Source organism: Canis lupus, chromosome 35 (assembly GCF_011100685.1).
Source record: "Canis lupus familiaris isolate Mischka breed German Shepherd chromosome 35, alternate assembly UU_Cfam_GSD_1.0, whole genome shotgun sequence".
Taxonomy (NCBI): domain Eukaryota; kingdom Metazoa; phylum Chordata; class Mammalia; order Carnivora; family Canidae; genus Canis; species Canis lupus.
The window spans coordinates 24,810,671-24,828,373 of NC_049256.1; the positions used below are offsets into that span (position 1 = coordinate 24,810,671).

Consider the following 17,703-nt stretch of genomic DNA (forward strand, 5'->3'; position numbering starts at 1 on the left):
GTACAGAAAAGGCTCTTGAGATTTTGATTGGTATTATATTGAGTCTATAAATCAATTTGAGAAGAATTAACATCTTAACAGTATGGCATCCCTGATCCAAGAAAACTACTTCTACACATATTTAGGTCTTTAATTTCTCTCATCAGTGTTTTGTAGCTTTCAGTGTACACATTTCAGTATTACACATCGTTTGTCAGATTTATTTCGAAGTATTATGTAATTTTTGATGCTATTATAAATAGTATTGTTTTAAATTCCAGTTCCTAATTGTGTCTTGCTGGTAAGTAGACCTAAAGTAGACTTTTGTGTATTGATCTTGTATCCTGACAACTTCTTGTGCTCACCTAGAGTAATAGTTCTTGTAGGTTTTAAAAATGGATTTCATCATTTTCTGCATAGGCAATTGTGTTGTGTGTGAATAAAGACAATTTCTCTTCTTTTTTTCCAGTATTAATACCTTTTATTTCTTTTTCTTGTCTTATTGCTGTTGGGTGTCTCACGTTCCTGCGTGTTTTGCTGGGTATGCCAAGAATTCATGCTGTGACTGCTCTGTACCCAGGCTGCTCATCAGGGTTGTGTTTGCCATGAGCATCCATGTGAGATGATGGTGTGTTTCCCTTATGAACAAAGAGCGGACTTGCTTACCGTTTATTGTGAAAACAGATTATCCAAGTTCAGCAGGTCCTTTCCTGTAAGCAGCCTACTGTGAGTGCAGGCATCTCTCTGAGCCCTCTGTGTCACCTTGTGAGGCTTTGGGGTAATGGGGGTTGGTCTGTGCACACATGGTGCTCTTGCACTTTGCTGTGCTATGAATAATCTTTCTGTCTGACCAGGAGTCTCCTGTGTCCTGCCAGCATTTACAAAACAGCAACAGGCTAACTTACTTCTAGGCAACGTAAAATAAAATCTCAGCCCCTGACAACTGCCCCGGCTAATGCCTCCAGATCAGTGCTGAGTAGAAGGGCTGACTAGAGACCTTGTTCTCTACCTGACCTAGGAGGGAAAGTGCCATTCTTTCTCCATGAAGTGGGGTATTAGCTCTAGGTTCTTCATTGATGCCCTTTATCTGGTTGAGGAGTTTCTCTTCAATTTCACATTGGCTGTGAGTTTTTATCAGGAATTAGTGTTGTGTTTTGTCACGTTTTTTCTCTTTTTCTCTGTTATTGTGTGTTTTTCTTCTTATAGTTTGTTAATCAGGTGAATTATATTGATTGACTTTCAGATTTTAATTCAACCTTTCATTCCTGGGATTAACCCTACGTGGTCATCATGTATCATCCATTTTGTATTTTGTTGGATTCTATTTAAATTTTATGTAGAACCTTTGCATCTATGTTAATGACAGGTACTGGCTGTAGTTTTCTCTTTGAAAAAAAAAGTTTTTGTTACTTTCTGTATTAAAGTGATCATGGACTCATAGAATTTGTCCCTCTTTTTCAATTTTTTAGAAAAATTTAAGTAAACCAATTCTTTGAATCTTTTTCAAAGATTTTGGTTTTGTTGTTTGGTTTTGTTGATTTTTCTCTTGATTTTAAGCTTTTTTGTTTCCAATTTCCTTTATTCTTACTCTGATGCTTATTGTTTCCTTCATTCTACTTTTTGTTTTCATGTTTAAAACTATGAAGAAAATGTTTGTGTGTGCACAGGCCTGTGCATGTAGTCTGTTGACAACATTCTTAAAAGAAATTGTCAGAATTGTCACTTTATGTTGATTGAGATTACATACAAATCCTTGGAACTTTTCCAGAGTTCATCTGAGAGCAGTGTTTTATCCTGTGTGTTTAGCATTCTTTAGAAACTGGAGTTTGGAAGAAAAATTACAGCACCATATGTTTGCCCAAATGGCAGACATATGCAGGAGTGAATGATTATTCACGAATGATGACATAAGCAGGGCCTTCTTGATGGTCTTAATTCAGGCATGTTTATGTTGGTGATATTGGGGTTGTGATCGAGCAGAAGGGCACCACTGAAATGTTAATGCCAAGGTTATTTTCAAAGTGTGGTTTGACTCTAGGATTTAATTATGAGAAAAGATGTTGATATAGCAGGACTCATTTCTCCGCATGGCTGCTGGCATTGGTCCAGTCTAGGGACACTGGAGTCCTGTCCCTTCAGTCTTTCTGGCATTCAGAGGCACTAATGTGATCGAAAGTAGTTCACCTCAGGCCCGTGGAGCTGTTCTCGTGTGTACTGGAGGAGGAGCTCTGTAGCATCGCTTTGGCGGAGTATGGATCTTGGAGAAGAAAGTACAGGGGGGCAGTGGTGCTGTTTCCACAGAGGGGCCCGTGATGCTGGGTGCTCATAGCCTCGTGTTTCAGAAATGTCTATGGTGCTGTTCAGAAACCGATACCTCCAGCAGTCCTCCCTCCCAGTCACACCCCCCTCCGCACACACACAGCCGTTAGGACTCAGTTGATTCTCTTGTATCCCAGAGGTTGAGAAATAGTAACCTGTGTAACCTCAGAAAATTTGAGGTCTGGTTTCTCCAGTGTTCTCTAATGTGAAATCATACAGATGATAGTGTCTGTCTGCCTGTGGCACTCACAATCCACCCTGGATTGGGACATACTTTTCCTTTTTTTTTTTTTAATTAAGATTTTAAATTTATTTATTCATGAGACCTATAGAGAGAGAGGCAGAGACATAGGCAGAGGGAGAAGCAGGCTCCCTGCGGGGAACCCAATGTGGGATTCGATTCCAGGACTCTGGGATCATGACTGAAGCCGAAGGCAGACGCTCATCCACTGAGCTACCCAGGCGTTCCCCTTTTTTTCTTTTTTCCTTCTTTTGTAATGTTTTCTGGGATTGATTCACTTTTTATCACTGTTTAATTCTAGCTTTGTCAATTCAGATCAAATGCCCAGGGCATTCACATTTCCTTGTGTATGAGCGAGAGAGGTGTGTGTGTTACTGAGTTGGTGAAAATGTGACATTCACTACCGCTCTGTTCTTCTTCCTTGTGGGAATGTGGGAGACCTTTATCTTATTTTCCACATCTCATTGCCGTCGTATTTTCTGGAGTCCATACCTATTCATGGTCGATACACTGAGACCAACATTTATATAGTTTTATAGAATTTTCAGACTATTTCTTGTACAACTGAAACACCTATGATTGATTTTTTTTTTTTTTTTTTAATGATGAGGTTTGCTATGTCAGAGGATGATTTTGGGCAACCACCCATGGCTGTGTCTGCTAGAAGAATGAAGAATGCTTTACCAGTCAGTTGGCTGGCATTTATTTAAAAGTGCCTAAGAGTGTAGCCAGGTTGTTCTACCTTAAAAAAGGAGACAGAGTGCGGTTGGAAACTTGAATCTTAAATAACATACCAGTACTCTGTTGCTGATTACTATTTTAAACGTGTACTGGAGGTGGTGGATTCTGTTCTGCTGTAGACGTGTAAGCCAGATTTGCTGCAAACATTTGATTTTTCCCACTGAAATAGTAGGGACAGAGGGGTCTCTTTGTCCTGCTGAAATGGTTTTCTCTGTTAGTGTCACCTCTATCACTCAGCGGCAATCTTTACATTAGCCTAAGGTGCTGACATATTCTTCAGGGCTATGTGCTGCTGTCATGTCAGGGTAAATTTGAAGGTCTCATTTCTTCCCCTCACCTGCCACCTTCTTTTCTTCCCTGGCATTCTATTCAGTCCTGAGCAATTAAGGATGATTAGGTGTTAAGATGAAGCAGAATTTGAATAAGCTAATTACTGATTACTCACCCCCCAAACTGTGAACTGGATGGATTCACCAGACGTGAAGAACGGAGAAGGGGCCATGCAGTGAAAGATGTAATTACCCTCGGGGAGAATGTTGGTGGCAGGGTGTGGGGCACAGACACAAAGGCTGCTTCCCAAAGTCTTGGCTTTTTTTATTTTTTATTTTTTATTTTTTTTATTTTTATTTTTATTTTTATTTATGATAGTCACAGAGAGAGAGAGAGAGAGAGAGAGAGAGAGAGAGGCAGAGACACAGGGAGAGGGAGAAACAGGCTCCATGCACCGGAAGCCCGACGTGGGATTCGATCCTGGGTCCCCAGGATCGCGCCCTGGGCCAAAGGCAGGCGCTTAACCGCTGCGCCACCCAGGGATCCCAGTCTTGGCTTTTTGTATGTTTGTTTTAAGATTTTATTTATTTATTCATGAGAGACAGAGAGGCAGAGACACAGGCAGAGGGAGAAGCAGGCTCTCCAGGGGAGCCCAACACGGGACTTGATCCTAGGACCCTGGAATCATGACCTAAGCCAAAGACAGATGCTCAACCACTGAGCCACCTAGGTGTCCCAAGTCTCTGGCTTTTTTTTTATTTTTTATTTTTTTTATTTATTTATTTTTTAAGTCTCTGGCTTTTTAAAACATGTATAGGCACAGATATGAGCCCACAGAACCACAGAATATCTGAGCCAAATGGCAGAGAGCAGCTTTAATTTGCTCAAGATACTTCCTTGAGGTATCCTGGGGTTTAACAGTAAATTACCTCCAGGTACAGCAATGCTTGCTGCCTTTTTGGGGACAAATATTCCCTGGGCCACCTTCTAGAAGACCAATGCATGAAAGGATAAAATTTCTTTCTTTTTTTTTTTTTAATATGGAGAGCCAACCTACTGGTGCAGAGGTGGTGTGTAGTCAGAGATCCCTTTGGGGTGCTGCGGGAAAGTAATGTTTTAAGGTCTCAGATCATGTAAGTCTTTTCTGGTCTCTTCATTTTGACAAATTGTGTTACTCCCCCCTCCCCTTTTTAAAGATTTTTTTATTTATTGAGAAAGAGCGAGTATGAGCAGAGGGAATAGCAGAGGGACAGGAGAAGCAGGTTCCCCACGGAGCAGGGAGCCCGATGTGGGACTCCATCCCAGGACCTCAGGATCATGACCTGGGCCGAGGGCAGACGCTTCACCAACTGAGCCACCTAGGCGCCCCTCATTACTTCTCCTTTTAATGTAAACACTTTGGAAGACAGATGATTATTTTTAATGTAGCAAATTTTAGGACAGCCTAAAACAAAGCTAAAAACCACTCACTTTGTTAATCCAATTGGCGAGCTGCACATGAAGTGTAGTGTGCCCCCCTTCATATTTTTGTACAAGTTAAATACAAGCAGGAAGTAAACATGGGAGGTTCTTTTGATGCAATGAAAATCCAAGGGGATTGCATTTGGCATGAATATTTTTGAGATCCAAGATAACAGCATTTTTTTTTAAAGTGAAGTTGATTCTTTTTATTTGAATAAACAACCTGTTGTACTTTGCGACCTGCCCCTTTTTCAGGTTGACCTATACATGTTTTCAACTATATGTTGACATTCAGCTAGTTGACACTAGCTTTGTGACCTCTGTGTCAACTTTTTTGGTGGTAAGCTTTGGACATTTCTCAGCAGTTAATTAGAATGATTATTTATTTATTTATTTATTTTTAAAAGAGTGGCAGAGACATAGGTAGAGAGAGAATCAGGCTCCCTATGGGGAACCCGATGTGGGACTCTACCCCAGGACCCTGGGAGGATCATGACCTGAGCCAAAGGCAGATGCTCAATCACTGAGTCACCCAGGCACCAATTGGAATGATTCTTTGTCTAGCCCTGAACATTATGACCTTGTTCCTGTCAGATAATCCTTTGCGAGAATTCTCTCTTTTTAGAGGAGTTGAAATGTTTATAAGCATTTTATTTTTCTTTTGTTGCCAGGCAAAAGGTTTTAACAGTTCATTTAAACATCTCATAAGGGGTCTTGTTTTTAAAACATGTCCAAAAAAAAAACAAAAAACAAAAACAGTGATGATGAGATTGCCCTCAGCTACTCACTGAAGGAGGTATACTTACTAACTCTGGAGAGTAGGGATATATAAGAGACTTGATAAGACCGCGTCTCCAGACAAAATCTTGGTAAAAGGAGAAATCCTGTGTGAATGTGAATATCCTGTCTCCCTCACACAGGAGGAGGGGGAGTCTATTTGAATTTTGCTTTTGGAAACACTTGTTCCAGTTTCTGGATGTTTCTGACAACTGTTCCACCCTCTACCCAAACAGTTCCTCAGGTCTTAACTGAGAGTATGGTTTTAAGGAAGTGGTCCTTAAAAAGCTGGTATTGTATCCGTATAGGTCAGCATGAATGTGAAAATATATATATTCATATATATATTTTTTTGTTAGTATTCATATATATTCATATATATATATATACACATACATATACACGTACATATATACATACATATATCATTTACACAATGTAAAACCAAAGATTCAAGGAATTGGACTGATTATTAAGCAGTGTCCAACTCGGTTCTTGCAGATGGTGGTCGAAACCGAGAAGTACAGCATCTCCATGAAGATGGCGTCGCCTGAGGATGTGAGCGAAGTGCTGGCTCACATCGGCACCTGTCTGCGGAGGATATTTCCCGGCCTCTCCCCAGTGTGAGTGCTGGGGGGTTGTGTCGGGGAGGAAGGGTGAGGAAAGCAGAGAACTTCCTCCTCAGACTGGTGAATGTGAATATACCTTCCAATAGCCCCTTCCCTCAGGGCCTCGCTCATGCTTCCATCTTCGCTTCAACGTTCAATAGCAAACCCTCCCTTGGGTCTTTGTGGTTTAAATCTGAGATTCTCCATGGGGCTCTGCCTCATTCTCTACTTTCAAGACTTGAGCCATGAAGGGTTTGGCCATCCTTTAGACTCTACTCATGACACTGAAACCTTTGTGACAGAACTTGGGGTGTACCCTCGTGTGACTTCTTATGGCTGGTAGGGGAGTACCAAGGGGCTCAGGTCTAGCATTCATGAAGAGTGACAGGCTTCATTTTCCTTTTTTTTTTTTTTTCTCTGAGTTTTCTGAAACATGTGTTAGGAATATTAGTAAATTATCCCTGTGCCTGCCCTCATGTTTTTTTTTTTTTTGTTAAGCGCCTTTCATTAGGATTATGTGCTTGGGTGACAGTTTGTCCTTAGGGAGCGTGTGAGTTGTTGGAAGGGTGGGGGTTGGATTGGATGAGGTAAAAAAGCAGAAGGATCCTTATGTCCAAAAGCTCCCTAAATTAATAGTCCAGAGTGAAAATACCTTCCTGCTGGAAGGAGATGGTACAGAGATCATAAAAATTCCTTTCCCTGCTACTCGCCCTGTGCAAGGAGGCCATGAAGCCTCACAGAGACACGTAGATGATGCTTAACTGTGTACCTTGCTTGGTGGGAGCGGCAGGGAAATTTTGGAGACTTGCCCTTCATGGAACATATTACTCTGATGCTCCGCCTATAAAGTAAGAGGCAAAGCAGGAAAACCTAGCCTGTGTCTTTCAAGCCTTGGGTGCCTGTAGGTGGCTCATTGGACGTAGTAGCTTCCATCTGGTCTCGGGCTTTCTGAGACCTGCTAGTTTCTTCTAACAGCTCTGCCCTGGACTCTCTCTTTTTTTTGCCATATGCTAGCATGGAGGGCGGCCCATGCTTTCTGGCTGTTCACCCAGGCCTTCCTCCTCTCTGCAGCCTTGGGCTCCCTTTGCTCCTCTGAGTCTCTGGCGAGCTGGTTGCTCAGGGATTAGAGCATCCCCTGGCCTCATTCCCATGGCATGGAAGAGATGAGCAGGGGCTGCACCTCCCTCCTGCCTGGCTGGAATGTCTAGGTATGAAGTCCCTTAAAGGCAAGCTGTTGGGGCATCTATCTGGCCACACCCACTCTCGTGTCTGTGCAGGAGAGGTGCAGGTGGGCAAGGGTGTGGGATGAAGTGAGGAGTGATGAGTGGCAGTGAGGGGGAAATACTAAGAACATCCTTAGAGCCACCAGAGAACTATCTGGGGTAATCATGAGTTAGCAGTCACTACAGCTCATTCTCCCTCAATGATGTTAGTCGTGTGACATTGCACGAGAGTCTCCTTAGAGCACACTTCCTCTCATTCTGAGTTAACACTGATGAGATAAGCACATTATAAGCACAGCCTATTTATCCAGGGCTTATATGATCCTCAGAGAAATATTTAAAGAACTGCTTTCTTTAAAGTGCAGTTTTATTTGCCTAATATTCTAGGCATTTTGAGGGAATTGTCAGTTGTGTTCTGGGTTTGGATTCTACTATTTTTCCTTCCCAGAGAAAATTGTCTAAGAAAGATGTTTTCACTCTTCTCCATTTAACGTCTTGTTAGAAGGTTTAGGCAGCAAGTATTAATCAAGCATGACATAATGAGCTCCATTTCCAGGGAAGCCACCGCTACATATAGGCGAGTTTCTAAGTCCGTGACCTCCATGTGAGATGTGAGCCTCATCTTCACTTCTGTCACTGGCTGCGTTGCATAGGAATGACCCCAGCAGCACCTCACACAGGATGCGGCCTGTAACCTTAGCAGCTTTACCTCCAAGCCTGTCTGGATTTGACATTCTGTCTCAGTTAGTGGCTTGTCATTTACATAGTCTCTTGTCCTTAACTCACACACGTCATTAATTGCCAAACTCCTTTCATGCGTATCTCCTGGTCTGGTACTCATCTGGCTTGTCGCTTCCACTGCCTTGGTTCAGGGGCTCTCACTGTCCCAGGGCCACACTGTCCTGCCAATGTCTCTGTCTTCAGTCCTCCTCCTCACAACTGGTTTTCTTCGCAGTCACCAGAATTATCCAGTAGCTTCTATGCCATGTAGCCTGGTGTAGCAGACCACTGCCGTCTGGCCCCATGGTCCGGCCTGTGTTTGGTGCTTTCATATACACTATTAATCCAGACAGACTCCCCCTCCAAACGACATAGCCCAGATCTCTAAAGAGTTTCTTTATTCATGTGTCCATAAAGCTTTGTGATCACTTCCTTTGCTAGCACCTATCATGTTGTGTTACAATTGTTTATTTGCACACTTACACAGTCAGTGGGTGTTTATTGAGTTTCTGCTGCAGATGGCAGGGTGCTAAATGTTGGGGCCCTGGGCAATGTGGAATTTACACTGGGAAGTTGCATCAATAAAGTAAGTGTAAATTTGAGTAAATGTTTACAACTGATTGTCCATACAGGACTAATAGAAAGAATAAAATCCTGTCTGCAAGGGCCTCCATGTGGCCGTGATACCTTGAACAAACCCCCCTGGAAGACAAAGAGCCTGAACTGAAGAGGGCAGACAGCCTTTCCTTCTCAGGACCTGTTCATGCTGTCTCGCCTGCCTAGGGTTGGTGTCTTTGAGGAACTGAGAGAGAACCTGGTGGCTGGAGTCTGGGAATGAGCAGAATGCAGGTGGGAGGGGATAACTGGCATGAGATGAGGCTGGAAGCATAGGTGCTGGTCAGTGTACATAGATCCTCATGGGGAAGAGTTTGTAGTTTAGTGCTGGCTCACTAGGAAGCCACTGTCACATGCAAGTAGGGATGTGACATGATTCCTTATATGGTTTATAGCATTTATTTTTGCTGCTAGAGAGAGAGGGGAGTGGGAAGGGGAAGAGCAGGAGAGGGGAGCTAGTTAGAACATAGGCCATGATCTAGGGGAGTGATGGCTATGGCTAGGAGTAGGGCAGTGACATTAGAGATAAGGTTGGGAGGTGGAAGATAGAACAGTTATTGTAGGTACAGGACTGACTCATGGATTTGGTATGTGGGTGACAGCAGGACCAAGGATGACTCCTAGGTTTCTAAGGGAAAGGTCTAGGTCTGGAGACATAGCCAGTGTGGGAATCATTAGTGTAGAGAGTCTTGCATGCACGACTGTTTTGAGATCATCCAGAGAGAGATATGCACCTAGAAGAGAAAGTGTCTTGTCAGTGAGAACAAGTGAAAGAGGAAGAACCACGAAGAGAGTGTCGGGACAGGATTCCAGTGGGAGACCAGGGCCTGGGAGAATTTCTGAAGCAGGGAGTGATGACTGCAGAATGATTGGGTGTCGAATGAGCTGAGAGAAGAGGGCTGCTGGTGAACTGGCCATGGTGAAGGCACTGGTGGCTTTGACTGGAGCAGTCCCAGGGTTCTGGTAGGGAGAGGAGGGCCATCATGCTTATGGGATGAACTCCGAAGGGAGGAAGTGGATGTGTACGTGTGGGAAACTTCTTAGAGACATTTAGCTACCAAGGAGAACTGATAAATGGGAGGTAGCTAAAGAGGTAGGAGGAATTACAGGGAGTTTTTGTTTGCATTCAGAATGGGAGATACTAAAGCACATGGCTATAATGAGGGGAGTGCTCCAGTAAAAGAGAAAGAGAGAGAGAGAGAGAGAGAGAGAGAACACAAGAGATTGTTGCTGGAAATGGCGGTAGTAAATCCACACTATCCTTGAGAAGGTAAGAGGGACACAGAATGCATGCCACATACTTGAGCTTCCTTCTAGGCCAGGAGCTACTCGAGCAAAGTCTGCATTTTTATTCATCTTAAATCCCTAGTCCTTGGCACATAGTACATCCTCACTGAGGTTTTTTATGCTTATCATGTGCCTTATGCATCATTGGGCGGTATGACTCAGGAGCACATGGAGTTTGGAAGACCATGGTCCTGTCCTCCATCCACAGGTGTGGGGGCTGAGGTGACACGGAGCAGATGAGACAGTGAGTGCTTGGGCGTGAGCAGGTGGTGGCTGGGTGCAGGCTGGGTGTGTGGAGCTCCACCTGAGAAGCAGGGAGAGGATTCAGAGGCAGTTCAGATGAAGCCACCGATGTGCAAGAAGGCATGGATTGTAACTGAGAACTTGACTTGGCAGAGAATTTAAAGAATGTAAATGTACCTGGCTTTTATTTTGCTCTCCTACCCACTGTGCGTCGTTAGCTTGTCAAAATAAACCTGTAATATTTTGTGATTTGCATGTTCTGCTTTACTCTGGAAGTTCCTTAGATTGTATTACATAATTTTAGCAGGGGAAATGGATGATTATGTTGGTGCTGGTTATCGATTGACGGGGGTGAGGGGGGCAGGTGGAGAGGTGGGTGATTATATCCTTTCTTCTCCATCCCTTGTCTTGTGTGCCTTGTTAGATTGGTCAGTAAATAATGACATAAATTGACATAAATAATGGAGAATGTGCAAAATAAAATATGTCTCCGGAATGTCCTACATCCGCTTATAGTAAGTTGAAGAATATAAAACTGTATTTGATACAACACTGTATGTTAACTAACTGGAATTAAAATAAAAACTTAGGAAAGAAACTATATTTGGAATCCTTAACCTGGTTTGAGTCATTTGTCTCATCAGATGTATTACCTGAACCTGTGGTGGGGACCCTGGGTCCCTGGCCCTCATCGTCTCGTCTCCTTCCCTGCTTGGGGCTCTCCTAGTAGAGGCAGATGGACAGGGGAGTATCTGATGAGTGTATTATCAGGAACCAGGACAATCCGGAGGATAAACGCAGCCTGGGCAGCCCTGGGTTCAGATCATCAGTTCTTGGATAGTCCCAAGTTTGACTATATATGAATGAAACTTATCTGCAAAGATCTGAATTTCTGGTTTTACCCAAATATAATTGTGAAATTACATCCATAATCAAAATCAAAAATAAAAACAGGGTATAAATAATATACAAAGTATAATCAGTCTTACTGATGACAGTCCAGAGAATGCAGATAGGAAAAAAATGAAGAATTTTAATTAAAGTCAATAGTCACACCAGTGTCCACTCTTTACCACTCCCCCACCATATGTATATGTTAGGGTATTTATCACTTCCTCTCTCTTTCCCTTACAAAATGACATTTACCCTCCTCCCATTAAATAAGAAAAATTTATTTCAAAATATAGAGGGAATTTAAAGATGCAAGAAGAAAATTTAAATTAAATTTAAAAATCAGATCTCCGTTCGCATTGTGCTGTGACTGCTCTCATCCTTACGCTGTGCGAAACTGAGTGTCTTTGGAGGCCTGGCCTTTGAGACAGTGATATTAAGGAAGCTAGGGAAATGTTTGTAAGTAAATGTTGTTTAATCTGTTTTCCCAGAAGTGTCTGCATTGTAGTTTCTCTTCAAAAAGCGGTTTTGTGTGATAGCCTTCAGCTTTTCTAATATTGAGACCCTTGGTTGTTCTCCAAAACCAAGCTAGATTTTTTTTTTTTAACGTCAAATTAAGTCATCAGAGCACAGTAGAATTCATTTAGAAAATGTTCATTAAAGGACTCCCTCAGGCATGCATACAGGAGTGAAATGTTTCCTGCTCTCTAAAAGTTTATAGGCTACAGGCAGTATAAGAAAGTTCCATGGGTAATAGTGAGGAGAGAGAGAATCCTCAGATTTCAGAGAAAGGAAAGTCACATTTAACTGGAGACACCAGGAAAATAATGTATGATTTGTATTTGCTTTCTGCTTTTTTTTGAGAGAGGGGATTTTGAGAGGATGGTGGGTCTGGTAGAGTTCTGTGGGGAAATGGCAGGAGCAGGTGCCTGTGGGAGACAGCTGCCTGCCTAACGTAGGAATTGGGAGCCTGCAGATGTCACTGTGAGCAAACGCCTCAAGGATGGGTACTGGGGAGCTACTGAAAAGACTTTTGAACGTTAGAGTAAAATGGTAGTTCTGCTTCAGGAAGAAACAGTCCTAGGTTTTGCGTTATGAACATGTATGGGGAGAGCCTTGAGGTACAGCTCCAAGGTGTAAGGTTGTCAGGATACTTTAGTGGGGTTGAGATCCTAGGCAAGTTAACTCACTTCTCTATGCCTCAGTGTCCTCATCTGTAAAATGGGAATAATGCTGTTAATGCAGGTAAGGCTAAAATTAGCTCATGTAAACTGCTTTGGCAGTGTTCCAGAAGTTTTATCTGTAGTACAGGTTGTTGTGGTCAGTTACCCAATGGCCCCAGAGGAAAGCCTGTACCATCCAAAAGGACATTGGTGGTGTTTGTAGGGAGCTTCTTTGAAGTTTGATATATATATTTTTTATTATATGTTTACACAGAAGCTGAATGCATTTCTCTAATTTGATTTTATTGTTGTTGTTAAATGTACCTAATAGCATCCTTTTCGGGGGACAGAATGGTAGCCTTCTAACATGATTTTTTTTCCCTTAGGATTTCCGCATGCTGAATTCTTCTGTCATACATGTGACACATTTGAAAGTTGCCTGAGTATTAGTGTCCGCGTATTAGGACAAGCTTTCTTTGATACCATAATAAAAATGGTATTGCAGATCCCGGTATAGGAAGTCAAAGCCAATTGAGGTAGGTAGGTGAGGTTATTGTGAAGAAAAAAAATAGGAGTTTCTGTAAAAACAAAAGAAGGGTGCTTTATAGTCTGTTCAATTGTCTAAATCGGAGGCAGCATTTAGTTGGGGTGTGGTTCCCGTCAGTAAAACCTCTGTGGTTCTGGAGAAAACTTCCTTATTGCGTAGGAGCTTTGAAATTGAATTTTAAATAAAGCAATTAAGTGGATTAAAAGAATTTACAGCTTTTCCGGGTCCACAATTTAAGCCCAAGATTTGCACAGAGAGCTGGCATGCTGGTCATCTGGTTCGCTGTCTTCCTGGGCCTTTTTGTAAATTAGACTCATGTGATGCAGGTGTGCTTGATCCATCTATGCAGTAGTGCCTGCGAGTGAGCCATGGGCTTTGTCTGTTCGCTAGGATTTTGGTTTACCTGTCATGACAGGTATTCTGACAGCAAGTCCTTGGTGTCTGTCCATGACACTCTCTCTCCCTGTGTATGTATGAGCTGTGCCCTGTGGGTGCGCACGTGGACTTCTTGCCACTGTTTAGCTACAGGCAGAAAACAATGGGGATCAGCGGTGGGATCTCCCCTCTAACCCATTTATTGTTTCTGAGCATGTGTTAGAGCACGTGAACGCTTCCCACCTTCTGGAAGTTTAGTTCTTCTAACTTTATCTCTTACGGAAATAAGTGCACCTGTTTCATGAGACGTCTTCAGTTCCTGAAATCTAAGTGTGTCCTAGTTCCTGGCAAAGGCAAGAGGAGAACTGTCACAGAGCAGGGCTGCTTGGGAAAGCTCAGACTGATAACTTCCAAGAGGGGTTTTGGAGGTCAAGGGGCAGCAGCTGCACACACGTCTATACTGGCTGCTGCTTCTCTTGCTCTGCAGCTGACTTGTCCTTACCCCTGAACAGGAATGTCTGGTGTTGTTTTGGGAGCAAAATTGAGGCTTTAGCTTCTGACTCAGCCCTGAGGAGTCCCTATAATCCTAGACTGCCACCTTCCTATACTTGATCCCACTAGCTTCCTGCCAAAGATTTTTGCCTTATTTTCTTCCTGCTTTTGACTAACTTCACTTCATGCTGTGTCATTGAAACAGCATGCCGTGCAGTCCTGCTGAGATGAAGCAAGAATCATAGAACACAAATGTGAGCTCAGATGAAGTCTGACCCCAGTGTCCTTCAGTGCATCCAGAGTTCACTTAATCTAGCTGTGTCAGCGCTTGGGGCAGCTTCTGACCGCTCTGGTCTCTCGTTGCATGTCTTGTAGCCAGAAAATAATGCCACTACAGTTCTAGAAGGGTAGTGTTGAACCGAGATGAGCCATTCCAAATTGCCAGATTCTGTAATATCCCTTTCAGTGTGAATGTCTTCTTAAACCCATGGTTACTCCCAAATTGAGAACTTTTAGGATAATGGGGCTTAATCATAGGTATTTTCAGGTGAAACAGAAAAATCGTGCTGCACTTGCAGACCTCATGCATTTATCTAAGAATTTGAAGGAACTCGTGACAATTGACATCTGTTGGTTGTACGTGATTATGCTTCCATCATAAAAATTGCAAAGTAGAAATATTTTCAGTGCTAGTAGAACATTAGTATTTAAACACTTTGTTATGTATTTGAGGTTTCGTCTAAGCATAGAACAAGCACATCTTATCTGGCATCCGTCCAGTGAGAAAACGGAGCTACCTGGAAACATTGCCTGCCAATACTCTACATGGGGATCGAGATTCATCATGATGACTTGAGAACATTATATGTAGCAAAAGTGTTTTTAAGTCATTAAAGGAAGATGAAAATATTTTCGATATAACAGGATCTTAACTCCGCCAACTTTGCACCCAGGTCCCCCTGTGATCACGGGTGCCTCTGACCCACTGTTACCCTTCCTCGAAGCCTATGACCTCCCCTACCCCCTACTTTGAGGGCTGCTCCCAGACCCCGGCACCTCATGGAACAGCATCTTCTTGGGTGACATCACAATTTGCTCATCTTGCTCTGACCACAGCCCTTCTACTTTTCTCTCCCTGGAAGGAGCAGTGCTTGGATCTTTTCAGGGCCTCCCAACCATCCATCCCTTGGCTTCCCCCCTCCTTTCCCAAGTGCCCATCCTGCTGTGTCCGACCCTCCAGCTGGGCGCTGGCAGTACCATCAGGTCCGTCTGTCCCGCTGTTCTTCTGGCTCGCCTGCCTGGAGAGCTTGTGGCCCCACCACGCGCACCAGCTGCCCCCTTTGGCCACAGGTCTGGGCTGCAGAGAGTGACAGGACAGAGTCCCCCAGCTGGTCCACGTGGGGCCACCAGAAGCTCATGACCTTCACTCTCATGGGGCTCTTACCCATCCTGTGGGCTTCTGTTTAATTCCAAGTTACTTATCTGTTTCCAATGTCTGCCCCCCATCCTCGCCTTCCAGATAGTCCTCTCCAGTACCTGTCTGTCTTGTGCACCTGCAGGCTTTCCGTGGCTCTTCATTGCCCTGAGAATAAGATCCAAACTCTGTAATTTCACCTTGGAGCCTGTAACCTGGTTCCTCTTTCGTTCCCTGGACTCTGTTTCCCCTTCCCTGTCACATGGCATTTACTGGCCACTTTGAACTATGTGTCGTTTCTGGAAGCGATCACAAGCCTTCTCACCTCCATGAAGTTGCCATCCCTTTATCTGGAACACCTTCCCTGGCTCCTGGTCTCCCCCCTTACCCTCACCCGAGATTAAGTCTGTCTTCCTCTTCAGGGTTTAGCATAGCTGTGTGATGTACTGAAGACCGTTCCCAAACTCCCTACTCCTCCATTGATCTCCTACCAGAGAATTAGTGTCCTCTCTGCTGTCCCCATACCCGATGCTTCTCCTGTATTAAGACTTTTCCTTTTATGCTGCCTATTTATTTGTCTGGTTCTCATGCTAGACTGCTCACTGGGGACACAGGGACAATACCTATTTTGTTCACTGCTGTATGCTTAGTACCTGGTAGCTGCTCTTGCCACACTTGTAGATGTTTAATAAAAATTTGGGGGTGAATTAATGGATTCATAAGTTGCTCATTACATGATGATTGTGTGGTGTACCTATGAGAGCATCGGCTAACATCTGACTTTACCAGGCATCAGAGATTGTTTTAATCACTTCATAGGTATTAATTTCTTTCTTTTTCACAATTACGGTAGGTCCTCCTACTTTGCTAGTTCTATGAATAATGAAATTTTGGACGTGGTTGGCTGTGCTTGTAACCACTAATGTGTCCTGCTTCTCCATGCTGGCAGGACTCTGTTAGCTCTGCATGAGAATGGGGGCTGGGTGTGCTCCCCAGCCCAGAGGAGCTGTGGTCATAGGAGGGAAAGAGGTAGTAAAAGGAGCATACTCTCCCATGATGGACATTCATATGGGGTATTATGGAAAGAGGAGATTTGTATTTTAATTTTTGGAAAGTTAGTGATTTATATTTAGTATACACATAATCTAATAATTAAATAGAACACACTGTTTTCTAACTATTCTAATACAATCGAATGTTACAAAACAAGTAAATAACATAGAGATGATTTACATTGCTGGGTAATACCCACGCTTACAAAAGGGAGCTAAATAAAGAAGTTTATTAAGTTCCTGTAGATTTCCAGCTTCTTAGTACTCAAAAAATGGAATTATGTTTACCAAAATTGAAGTGGTGCCCATCTTTGATTTTAAAAAAGGCATATCAAAAAACAAAAAAATAAAAAAGGCATATCACCAAATAGATTTCTGCGTGCTGTACAAAAAACTGAATTTTTGAAATTTATTGTTACTGTTGATCTTATAGGCGAATCATGAAAAAAGTCTCCATGGAGCCATCTGAGCGACTGGCCAGTCTCCAGGCTCTGTGGGACAGCCAGACTGTGGCCGAGCAAGGCCCCTGTGGTGAGCATGCATTTTAAAACCAAATTATAAATGGCTGCATAGATGTCCCCCTGCCAGGAAGTTACGTCTATTCCTAGTATGCTACTGTAAAGGTACAATTAGTTTTAAGGTGTAATTAGTACCGCACAGACTTTAGCTTGGTGGACAGAAGTCCTATATTTAAGCTGTATTGCGTGCTGCTATGTACTTACTATAGAACGGGGGGGGGGTGGGGGGGAGCCTTTGCTGTCTTCCCAAACAGAAAGAATAATCAGCATTGTCAACATCGGCCATATTTCAACTTTTAAATTTTAACTTAAGATAAATCAGTTAGTTGAAAACCTCTCACATTTCTGTCCTGTGTTTCAGGTGGATTTTCTCAGATGTATGCCTGTGTTTGTGACTGGCTTGGATTTTCATACAGAGAAGAAGTACAATGGGTAAGTGTATCTGTGTGCAGACGTGTGTGTGTGCACACACACACACTCCTGGAGAATATTCCAATGTTTGACTGGCTTCTTTCTTTCTTTCTCTCCCCCGCCCCCACCATTCATTTTTTGCTTAAATCTTCCTTTCTCAGAAAATGTGAAAAATCTGTATCATTATCTAATTCTCTTTGTATTCCTCTTCTCTGATCATCTATGTGGACTATTCACATGATTGAATTATATTTCTGACAGGATGTGGATACAATTTATCTGACACAAGACACCAGGGAATTGAATTTACAAGACTTCAGTCATCTTGACCACAGGTAGGCTACTTCCATCTTTCC

The 17,703-nt window shown here is 43.0% G+C and overlaps 1 protein-coding gene across 4 annotated transcripts in view; it reads left to right on the top strand.

Moving 5' to 3' along the window:
- Positions 1 to 17,703, top strand: part of CARMIL1 (capping protein regulator and myosin 1 linker 1) — a 312,127-nt gene that overhangs the window by 127,639 nt on the left and 166,785 nt on the right. For all 4 annotated transcript variants that reach the window (XM_038584305.1, XM_038584306.1, XM_038584307.1 and 1 more), the window contains exons 5-8: positions 6,290 to 6,411; positions 16,852 to 16,949; positions 17,298 to 17,368; positions 17,609 to 17,682. In XM_038584305.1, the coding sequence (XP_038440233.1) occupies positions 6,290 to 6,411; positions 16,852 to 16,949; positions 17,298 to 17,368; positions 17,609 to 17,682 (365 nt within the window). The remainder of the gene's footprint in view (positions 1 to 6,289; positions 6,412 to 16,851; positions 16,950 to 17,297; positions 17,369 to 17,608; positions 17,683 to 17,703) is intronic.